The following is an 11909-nucleotide window of genomic DNA, read 5'->3' on the forward strand; positions in this document are numbered from 1 at the left end:
CCCTAAGAGTGACCACCTTTTGGGTTATATTTGTAGGATGCAAAAAAGTGAAAAACATATGTACCTTCTGCATCGTAAAGAATTAAGATGTGTCATCAGCAATTCACAAATATTTTGTCAACAAAGACGAATTAATAGTTGGGAGACTAATCCCTCGATACGTTTTTGTGAAGTGAAAGATCATTTCATTTGTCTACAGCCCCTTGCCTCGAAACCACCAAGATCTTGAATGAAAGGGCCAGTACCTAAGGGTGACTTAAATTTAACTTAATTACTGCGAGACATGATTCAAAATTTACGGTTTCATTTTGCATAGCTTACCACATATCCTCCTTTTATATATGAGGGTTGTGTAGGTGTAAATAATCTACATGGTTAGGTGGCGAGATCCCAGACTAAGTTGCACCAAGAAACGAAGGAAGAGAAGCACTGAATAACTCAAGCGGACACAAACAAAGAGAAATCACGAGGGCCGAGAGTACAACCATTTAGCTATAGGATGTGACAAGTCTCCCATCACCTGACAAAGCTGACAGAAGACCAGAAGACACTCGGTCAAACTAAGAAAGAAAGTCGAGATGAAGCGGCGAGAAGGGAGAAGGCAACCTCGAACTAAATAACATTAAAGGATCGGCTTCGGATGCAAAACTGTCGGGAGCCCCTACTGTATCGGCCCAGTCGATAGATCAGAGGAACATCAAGGTAGGCCCGAGGAGGAACAGCGAGATAGATGCACCATGATTTACACTGTAACTTCATCGTATCCATGCCTTGGCCTATAAATATAAGGGCATCTAGAGAGTGAGAGACAGGTTGTAAAGGAGAGAAAGTTCACACTTAGAGAGGAAAGAAGTCATTACTATGAGAGATCATCACTTGTAACCAAACTTGAAGTAATATTAATCACTCATTTCATCCCGTGGACGTAGGTAATCATGCCGAACCACGTATATCTTTGTGTTCATGTTTGTTCATGCATCTTCACTTTGGTTTAGTTTAATAGTTCCACCCTTGGATGTAGTGTGCGATTTATGCTACTACAGGTTGCATCACAACTTTGAAGTTTGGATTCTCAGACACGAACTCTTTGGTTGCTTCAAGTGTTGCCTGGAATGCCTTGGTATAGTGACTCAATTTAGGATTAAGTTTCCTGGAAAACGTATATTGTTGTTGTGATTTTTGGGGAAATTCGTGTGTAGCTACATTTACAATCAAATAAGTATTAAGACGACAAAATCCAAGTAATAAGGCAAGAAAACCATAATTTAATTAGGAGAGACTTACCAGGTTTGACTTTCTGATTAAGACGGTCTGCACTTGACATGAAAGGATCATCGTTGCTTTGGGTACTACCAGAATGTATCGAAGTTACTTCAACTTTATCGGAATGAACTGGAATCACTTCAACTTCGTCCGAAGTTGAGATCATTTCAACTTCATGACTTGGATTGTCGATATGAGATGGGTATTCTATCTCTGTAGCATCCATGCCAAATATGTGAGCTTTAAATTTCGAATTCCCATCATATCTGAAAACTATAACATGTCCAACACAAATAGAGTAAAACTCCATAAATTCTTTCCAACCATTCTCGAATGATATAACACCTTCAGATTTCCTCAATCCTATGTGCCAGATACCATTGGGAACCTTAAAAAATTAAATCAATGGTCAGACAGCACCTTCTTGAACCTCATGGTAAAAAAATTTGGAAGTTCCTGTCATGCATTGTGTCATGTACAAACTGATTTTAGCTTCAAGATGGAAACAAAATAGTCAAACAAACAATACATGGATCTGAATACCATTGGATGATTTTATTTACTGCTAACAAACTGAACTTAGTGTGCAGCTGTAGCCGCAGCCACTTAACATGTCTAATGAAAAATCATGTAACAGTATGATGTGGCGTGAATTCTTTGTGTCGCGTCTTAAATCTGACTCACTAGAGCACATAGGCTCAATGAGTCACATTCAATCTTCAGAGGGTGTCTTTTTTTACTGACTCTTTTCATTCCCCTATGTCATGCCTTTTTCATGAACATATAGTGTCTACTAGTACTCTAGTTGGATTCCAGAGTAAGTGAGTTAGGTGACCAATCAAATAGTACATTGTAAATCTAGTTCAATGACCCATTCTCACCTTAGTCATAAGACTCATAAGAAATGATCCGGCACCTGACTCGTGCGAGTCAGGTACGATCTAGCAGAATCAAGCACCCTATAAAAAAGAAGAAGAAAAATAGCAAAACCCTCCAAATCCATGCATCCTCCTCATAAGCAGAAAATAATCCCTAAATCAAATATCAGGATTAACAACATTGAACACCATTTCAGTTCACTAGCTACTCAAGTACTCTTCTCCTATTTAGCATCCAAAGTAACTAGTATCAACATTTTGTAAAGGCAAGACAAAAGAATTTGACATAATAAAGAGGAAATGAATTGATCCTCCTAACCCTTACCAGCCTTTTGTCTTTGATGATTATTGTTGATGATGATTAATTATTTTTCCTTCTCAAAAATCTCTTAAAATCTCGTTATTATAAAAACAAAGCAAAATAAGCAAACCAAAAATGCATATATCTCTGTCATTCCGTCCGAAATAAGAAAACCAGGAATGCATGTATGTCGTTGAAGTGACACGTGCCGTAGATGCTGCATGCTGCCATAGTCATTATTCAGAAATCAGAGTGGAGGGGAGACTTGATTCCGTACGCTATAGTCTAATCATCTCCAATTTCCAAAGTTCATCGCGAGAAAACTGTTGCTAGCGCGCCTAGTTAGTAAGTTCGCGAATGATTCGCGAATCATTCGCGAATTTTTCCGTATCACGAATTTTACCGTCTTATTCACGTACGTTTGCAACTCCGAACCCAAGTCGCGTATTATGTGGCATTCCCGGATTATTCGCGAACCGTTCACGAATTTTACGTATCCCGAATGATACGTCCGCTTAATTCGCCATAAATTCTTTAGCTTTTACTTTTTAAAGACTCCACTTTTTGGGCTTTACTGCATCCCGAGCATACACGACCGAATATTAAAAGTGTTGTAATTTTTATGAAACAAAAACGACTGAAGAGATTTGAAGGTGAAGGTGAGAGAAATCTCAAACTCACTAACCAAGCATCTAAACCACCATACGACGTCCTCTTGGATAACTAATGTTGTATATATTATTAATATCATCATATTAAGTTTATTTTTTCTTTAAATAACTCACACATATGCATAAAAATTGGTCTATGACCTTATAAATACAAATTATTTGTTATATATAGATACCGAATTTTCAGAGCCGAACTCACATTTATAAATCGAATTATACACGTACGTATGCCGTTCCGAATTACTGACGAATCACGTCCCGTTGACCGAATTTTGGACCGAATCTGGATTTTACAAAACCGTATAATACTCGTACGTTTGCCGTTCCGTACGTTTGCCGAATCCCGAATTGCTAACTAGGTGCTAGCGCCCAGCGGGAAACTATAACAATTCCACTTGGCTAAATGGGGGCCTATACTACTTAATTGGGTACTATAACTACATGATAAAATAGGGTCATTTGAAAATAATTTATAAAAATTCCTTATCCATTATTTATGTTAATGCCTAATATGCCCTTATTAAATTAGTGATGATTAATTAAGTTAATATTTGTTAAATTAATAAGTGTTTGAGTGGGATTATAATGTTTGGATTAGAGTAGAAATTCATTTTCTTTTTTAAGGTTTGGAGGGAAAGAAGTAGAGGGGAAAAAGGAAAAAACTAGGATTTGTGATTTTCTTAGCAAAAATGAAACTTTATAGTGATGATGAAGACTCTAGCAGTGATGAAGAAGTGGGTGCATCAGATTATCATAATTTCGATCCTACCGAATTGGATAATTTGTTGAAAGAAGAAGAGAATGTCAACCAAATAATGCTTGAGGATATTATTCAAGCACAAGAACAATTTCGTCGGGAAGAAGAAGGTGATAATGCTCTTAATAAACAGGTATGAGTTGTAACGATCTACAAACATGTATTTGCATGTCCCAATCGCCCAAAAAGGGAAATATTTTCAAAACTTTAACCCAGAATCGGTTTATTCGATAGCACAAGATAAACCGATTCTGGGTAAAACCCCCAAATTGGGTACGACAATCGGTCTTTGTTCATTGTTAATACCCGATTTCTCGTTAGGTTCTACCCGTCCTAGCTAACCAAATGACCTCACCTTTTGTAATAATAGTAAGAGAGAGAGTTTTCTTTCCATTGTACCTTGTCCTCCTTTATATAGACTTTCCAAAAGCCCCTTCCTTTTATGACATCATGCCATGTGTACTACACTTCTTTAATTACTACTAATGTCATTCCTTCTCTAATGAAACCTCTTTCTTTCCTATTAATTCCTCTCTTATCCTTTCCATCTAATAGACACTCTCTTGGTGGACTTGGGTTTTAGTCCCTAAGTCCCCATGTCTCATGTGGGACTTGCCTCCTCCTTGAGGGTACACTAACCCGACTAAAGGGGTGATATTTTTCATGTATCAACATTAGTCCCCTGACTATTGGGTCAATTGTTAAATGAGCCGATAGTCAAATCATCCTTTACTCTTGATCACCACGCGTCACAAACAGCGGGGAGGTTATGTCGCTTATGGTGACACTTCCTCTATATATAGATGTTGTTCCTCATGTTCGATTACCTGTCTCGGACACCTCATTTTTCATTTTTTCTTCTCCTTGTAAGATACTTTATTTAGATGGCTCATTCCCTTCATGGATACGTTTTAACCTTAGCGCCTATTCCCACGCTGGTCTCAATGTTCAAAGAGGCCGAACTGGAGCGTCAGTTGTTAGTAAAGGCTAAAGTCGAGGCGCTTCGCGAACACGGATTAGAGAGAAGGGACTCCATGCGTGTTCAGTTTGCGGAACATCATGAAGTGCATCAGGCGGCCCAGAGGGCCGGACGCATGACATCTACCCTTCAACATGCTTTAGATGACGCTGTCACAGCTCGGTATGCTTCCAATTCGCTTCTCATGGAGTCGTCACTAATGGCGGAGACCATAGACCAAGCCATCGCTTATTTTCGTTCATGTTCCTCTGATCAAGTGACCTCGCGGCTCCCGGGGTACACTCTGTCCTTAGCGGCTGTCTCAGCGCTCGTAAATTTGCTCTATCCAAAAGATAAGCATGCGCGTCTACTAGCGTTAAGAGCATAGGTGGAGGTATTGTGGGTTCTCAGGAAGGCTCGTTTAGACAAAGCACGTAGGGAGTGTGATGCACATGAAGGCACTCTCGCGCTCTCTCGTAATGCAAGAGGCACAGGCAAAGTTATGCGGGACATCCGCAGGTTGATAAGCGAGGCTAACTGGGAACTATCTCAGGACGCCATTCAGTGTGACGATGGGAGTTTAATGGCGGAAGCCGTGGATATGTACATAGCCCGTTGTCGCGAGATGATAGTCGGTTAATGTTGAGTGTCGTTTTGAGGCGACTTACTTTGCCAGCTTTTTCTTTCGTATACTCGTTTTGGGATTCCGTCTCTTGCGAACTTCTTTTTGATATTAGTACTATTTATTGCTTGTCTCTATGCTGCTCTTCCCTATTGCTACTTTCCCTACCTTTCTTGTGTTTGTGGGTATTGCTCTCCTGGTATTTTATCTCTGAGTCCCCAGGACTCATTTCAAGTTTTCCTTCCCTCTAGGAGGTACCCCAGTGCTGCCTGGGAAGGCATTGTCTCCTGTACTTCATTTTCAATGTGAATCAACACGTATCTCCACGTGTAAAATAAAAAAGGGGGTATGGATGGTAACTGCATCGTGAGTCACTCCCCCTATCTTTATATACAGTTCTTCTCCCTAGTATTCTTACTAGTTTCTTTTTAGTTTCATTTTCTCCTTCTCTTGGTCAATCATATTGCCTGCATGGCCAACTCTCTTCATGGATATGTGTTATCCTTGGCGCCTATTCCCATGTTGGTTTCGGCGAGATTCGGACGCTGTGAGTTGAAGCGACTTCTTCTTGTGAAGTTTGAAATCGAGGAGCTTCGAAAGCAGAGGAAGGCAAATAGAGATGCCAAGCGCGAGAACTTCAGGTTACAGCATGAGGCGTATCAGACTGCTCGGCGAGCTGAACCGTCAGATCGCGTGCCATTAGATATCCAGGGAGCACTGGACGAGACTACTGCTCGTGACGAGGCCAATCAATTATTCACAGATTCTGTGATGCTGATGGCTACTATAGATCGCGCCATTTCCGATTGCCATCTCTGGGTTTCCGATCAGATAGCCTTACCGCTTCTTGGGCATACACTGACCTTGGCGGCTGCGTCTACGCTCGTACCTTACCCCTATCTTGAGGATGAGTTGGCGCGCTTATTAGTCTTAAAATAAGAAGAGGGTTTGTTGTGGACGCTTCAGTTAATTCGTCAGGATAATCTCGTAAAGAGTACGATGATCATGAGGACACTCTTTCGCTTGCTTTGTGAGGCCGGGGCTGAAGGTGAAGTTATTCAGGACATCCATCATTTAGTACATGAAGCTGATCAGGATCTTCACTTGGATACTTCCCAGTGTGATGACAGACGTTTGATGGTGGAAGCTTTGGATGCAGATATTGCTCGTTGTCGGGCGTTAATGGCTGATTAGGTTGTGTGCCCCTATGGAGAGTTGTCTTTTCATTTTGACGCTTGGTTTCCCTTTTTATGTTTGTTCTGAATCAGTATGAATAGTTTTTGCTTTTTAAGTTGGGAGTGTTATTTTCTTCCCTTTCTCTCTTCTTCTCTTCCTTCTTTTTTTTTTTGAATGTGCTCACTCCCTCCCTCTCATGTTTCTCCTTATTGTTTTGTCTTGTTTTTTTTGTGAGAAGGGTGTGCGTACTCCCTACCTATTTTATGAGGGGGTTACCACTGATAAAAGAGGGTTAACGCCCTAGTAAAATGCGCCTACTCCCCCTCTTTTTATTTATTTATTGAGAGGGTGTTGGGTGAGGTGGTCGCTAGTGAAACGCGCCTGCTCCCCCTTCTTTTTGTTGAAAGGATGTTGAGTGGGGTAAGCGTTAGTGAAACGCGTCTACTCCCCCTCTTTTTGTTGAGAGGGTGTTGGGTGGGGGTGTGTTAGTGAAACGCGCCTACTCCCCCTTCTTTTTGTTGAAAGGATGTTGAGTGGGGTAAGCGTTAGTGAAACGCGCCTACTCCTCCTCTTTTTGTTGAGAGGGTCTTGGTTGAGGTGAGTATTGGTAAAACGCGCTTGCTCCCTCCTTTTATTTTTAAAAGGGTGTTGGGTGAGGCGGTCGCTAGTGAAACGCGCCTGCTCCCCCTATTTTTGTTGAAAGGGTGTTGGGTGGGAGTGGGCGTTAGTGAAACGCGCCTACTCCCCCCCTCTTTTTGTGGAAAAGATGTTGAGTGGGGTAAGCGTTAGTGAAACGCGCCTACTCCCCATATTTCTGTTGAGGGGGTCTTGGGTGGGGTGGGCATCGGTAAAACGCGCTTGCTCCCCCCTTTTATTTTTAAAAGGGTGTTGGGTGAGGCGGTCGCTAGTGAAATGCTCCTGCTCCCCCCTCTTTCTGTTGAAAGGTGTTGGGTGGAGGTGGGCGTTAGTGAAACGCTCCTACCCCCTCCCCTCCTTTTTGTTGAAAGGATGTTGAGTGGGGTAAGCGTTAATGAAACGCATCTACTCTCCCCCCTTTGGGCATTCGTCGATCGGGTGCCTTTGGCTGTCCTGGGACCTCTGTGAATGTCAATCAATCGGGCGCCTTTGTATGTTCCGAGACCTTTTGTGAATTTTTCGGTCGATCAGGCGCCTTTGGATGCCTGGGACCTTTTGTGAATGTCAGTCGATCAGACACCTTTGGCTGCCTGAGACCTTTTGTGAATTTATCAGTCAATCAGGCGCCTTTGGCTACCTGAGACCTTTTGTGAATTCTCAGTCGATCAGGCGCCTTTGGCTACCTGAGACCTTTTGTGAATTTGGCAGTCGATCAGGCGCCTTTGGCTGCCTTAGACCTTTTGTGAATTTGTCAGTCGATCGGGCGTCTTTGGCTGCCTGAGACCTTTTGTGAATTTGTCAGTCGATCGGGCGCCTTTGGCTGCCTGAGACCTTTTGTGATTTTTTCAGTCGATCGGGCGCCTTTGGCTGCCCGAGACCTTTTGTGAATTTGTCAGTCAATCAGGCGCCTTTGGCTGTCCTGAGACCTTTTGCGGGTGCACCGTTTTCACAAAATTACTTTTATTGCTCTAGACGGATGTTCACATAATGTGACTTATGCGTAAAAAAATTTCAACCACTTGCCATTGATAGGCGTTTTGACTTTGGTTCCGTTCATACGTCTGAGCATATAATACCCGCTTTCTGCCACTTTCCTGATCATGAACGGGCCTTCCCAGTTCGCAGCGAACTTCCCGGCGCTGGCGTTCCTTTGTACATGCGGGGCGATTTTTAAAACCAGCTCATCCACCTTGAATGTTCTTTCCTTTACGCTCTCGTTGTAGTAATTAGCTACGCGCTTTCCATAAGCTTCTGCGAATCTCTCTGCTCGTGTTCTCCTTTCCTCTAATGTGTTTAAGTGAGCGAAGCGGCTTATTTCGTCGGGTGTAGTGTGGCTATCCATTGCTATTCTTGCAGACGGGATCGCTATCTCCGCAGGTAGTATTGCCTCTTCCCCATAAACTAGTGAATAAGGTGATGCTCCTGTGGAGCTGCGTTTTGAAATCCTATATGCCCAGAGTGCCAATGGAAGCTTCTCATGCCATTCTTTGTGATGATCATGCACTATTCTGCTAAGGATGTGGATGAGCGTCTTGTTTGTTTCTTCCGCCTGCCCATTCCCTTTGGGATAATAAGGGGTTGACGCGTGAAGCCTTGTGTTGTATTGGCGGAGCAAGTCGATCACGTCTTTACTCACGAGCGACTTAGCGTTGTCTGCTCTGATTATCATGGGCGTTCCGAACCTGCAAATGATGTGCTCCTTGATGAACGCGGCTATTGTGGATCCTGAGTAATCTTTGAGGGGTATTGCTTCGACCCACTTGGACGCATACTCCGTTGTTGTTATTATGTATTTATGATGCTTTGAGGATGTTGGGTTGATTGTCCTATGATATCAAGTCCCCAACTATGGAACGGACAGGGCGTTACTATGCTATGTAGCAGGGCATGAGGTGCTTGGATCAAATTTCCGTGTGTTTGGCAGTGTAAGCATTTCGGACGTGTTCTGCGGTGTCACTGTCCATGGTTGGCCAGTAGAAGCCTCCTTCGTATAGTTGTAGGAATAGATTCCGCATTCCTTGATGTTCCGCATCATGGGACCGGGTCATGACTTCTACCGATTCCTGGTTTGACAGACACCGTAACGCGGCGTTACCATAGCTTATGCGATAAAGAACACCCTCGTGTATGAAGAAACGCGTCGCTTTCTTTTGGATTTTGAGGGCCGCCTGTCTTTCGCTTGGTAACTTCCAGTGCTGGATAAAATCGAAGTAGGGTGGCCTCCAATCTACTTCTTCGATGATGCAGACTTCCGCGGGTTGCGGCGGTGCTTGGAAATCGACGCCGCTGATCTGGAGTGCTGATGCTTGAGCTGACATACTTGGCCAGTACACGCCCTTCCTCTGAAGTTTCCTGTAGAGGTGAACGGCACCGGTTTGTCCACATGTTTCCGCCTGCAGTTCCTGGAGCAACTTTTCAGCTTCTCTTTTATTTACACACCTCGCGAGAGATCCTCCGGCCATCCTATAATACAAGGCTCCTTGGATCACAACGAATTGCTTCAGAGCTTGGGTGGGTATCACTCTTCCTTCATCCATGCGAGTCAGGTCTCCAATATACACTCGTATCCAGTCGTCTGCTTCCTCGAAGGATAAGTCTTCTTTCCAAGTGCTAGGTAACTCCTTTCTATTTATTGTGACGGTACCCTCTTCCTCGCCATTCAATTCCACTTTGCTCGCCAGGGTATCCAGAACATATGCGTGCTTGCTTCCACCCCTGCCTGTATGATGCAGGGTCAACCCCGTTTGGTTCATCAATATTTGGGCCTCTGCCCGATAGGGCGCTAAATGCTGCTCTTTTACATGAAAGTCGTTGTTCACTTGGTTTATTACGAGTCTTGAATCACCTTTGACTTCCACGCTTCCCAGATTGAGCTCCTTTTCCATTCAGAGTCCCAAAATCAAGGCTTCATATTCCTAGGATACGAGAGCAGTTCTCCTTGTGGCGCTTCGAATACCACCCGGCTCCTCCGACAGTACCATATGATGACCCATCAAAGAACATTGTCCAAGGCTTATCAACATATGCGGTTGCCACTTCTCCAGGTATGTATTCGTGTACCTCATTGTCGCCTTCTCCCGGGAACATTTCCATGAGATCGGTTATTGTCTGTATTCTCACCGCGTTCGGGCGTTGGTATTTGAACTCGAATTCTGATAGATGTAGCAGCCATCGGGAGGTCATTCCTGTTAAGACAGGTTTCGAGACTAGGTAGGCTATGGGGTTCGCCGTCGCCACCACGATAATCTCGTGTGTCAAGAGATAGGGCCTCAACTTCTGTGTCGCATACATGAAAGCTAGACATGCCTGTTCTACGCGTGGGTACCTTAATTCTGCATCTCTCATAACTCGGTTAACATAATAGATAGGCGACAGGTCATCTCCTCCCATGTATTGTGCAAGGACCGCGCCTATTGTCGAAGCAGTGAAGGTCGTGTAGAGATAGAAGGGGACTCCTCGTATTGGGGGACTGAGGATTCTGGGGCTGACGAGGCATTCTTTTAACTTTTCGAACGTGTTGCATTGTATTTCTCCCCACACAAAGGGTGTGCCTTTCTTTAGGAGGGGTGATAAACGCATTTACGTGTCTATTTTGATCTCAATTACGTGTATTACTAGTGCTCGATTATGTACTTATTTGGTTATTTATGTCTTTTTAGGTGTTTTTGGAGAAATAAGCTTTCGCGGCAAAATTGGCTTGAAAATGCGGTTTTTGCGCGCGTGGGAGAATATTAATAAGGGGCACCTCAATTACTAAGAGGCATCCCATTTCCAGGGCAATACTATTGGCACCCCATCAGAGGATAATGGGAGGTCATCTTCAAAAATTCAAATTCAAGTTCTGGCGGGAATTATTCTTACAGCGGAGCATATTTTAGGGTTTGATTTTAGAACGATTATGGAGAGATTCAGCCGCTGAATTCTCTTGGATTAGGCTTGAGTGGACTAAACAGAGCATGCATGGGCGTTGGAATTGATTAAACTGGACCAGGTAATCCGATGAGAGCAAAATAGAGTGTTGATAAGTTACGGGATTCTCTGCGTGAATTTCAGGCGAGTAATTGGTGGAGATTTCGTCGTATTTTTACCTGGGTTTGGATTGTTATGGGCTTGGTAAATTTAAGCAGGATTCGTATAAGCTTTGGATTCGGAAAACTAGGAAGATACGTGGAGTTGAAGACAAACGGAGGTGGAGTTATAAACAGGACATTGTATGAAGTATTTTTGGAATTTCGGGGAGACTAAAGGCGAGATATTCTTTCCTAAGGTGCGTTTCTATTTAAGGAAGAGCTTGGGAGTAGTTGGAAAGCTCAGAAATGCGTTAAACAATTATGGGAAGAAATTATTGTCATGACTTGCACGGAAGGAAAACAGAGGATTACTCGGAATTTTGAGGGTTTCTGTGATATATAAATCTGTCTGCTCGAGTTCCAGAAGGGGTATGCAAGTTTAGGAGAAGTTAGGGGAAGTTTAGAACACCACAGAGTCGAGAAATAGAAGTTTCAGGAAACCAGGTTCTGCTGCTACTGTTGAAGAACACGAAGAACATTAGACCCATTAAAACAGTCTTTTATTCTGCAACACCTTTCATCTATCGTTTCTTGTAACAGTTCTTATTGCAACAGTTCTCTGTAACAGCCAGTTTGT

The 11909-nt window shown here is 43.2% G+C and overlaps 2 protein-coding genes across 2 annotated transcripts; both read right to left on the reverse strand.

Annotated features, from left to right (window-relative positions):
- Positions 1-1029: 1029 nt before the first annotated feature.
- LOC113272619 (putative B3 domain-containing protein Os03g0621600) lies at positions 1030-4715 on the reverse strand. Its single transcript, XM_026522432.1, has 3 exons — positions 4698-4715; positions 1285-1651; positions 1030-1199 (listed from the first exon to the last, which is right to left on the reverse strand). Exons 1-3 carry the CDS (start codon positions 4713-4715, stop codon positions 1030-1032), a joined length of 555 nt encoding a protein of 184 aa, XP_026378217.1.
- Positions 4716-8256: 3541 nt separating this feature from the next.
- On the reverse strand, positions 8257-8931 carry LOC113272620. The gene has a single exon (XM_026522433.1). The coding sequence runs from the start codon at positions 8929-8931 to the stop codon at positions 8257-8259; it is 675 nt and encodes a 224-aa protein (XP_026378218.1).
- Positions 8932-11909: the final 2978 nt, after the last annotated feature.

This window comes from Papaver somniferum, chromosome 4, assembly GCF_003573695.1.
Source record: "Papaver somniferum cultivar HN1 chromosome 4, ASM357369v1, whole genome shotgun sequence".
NCBI lineage: Eukaryota > Viridiplantae > Streptophyta > Magnoliopsida > Ranunculales > Papaveraceae > Papaver > Papaver somniferum.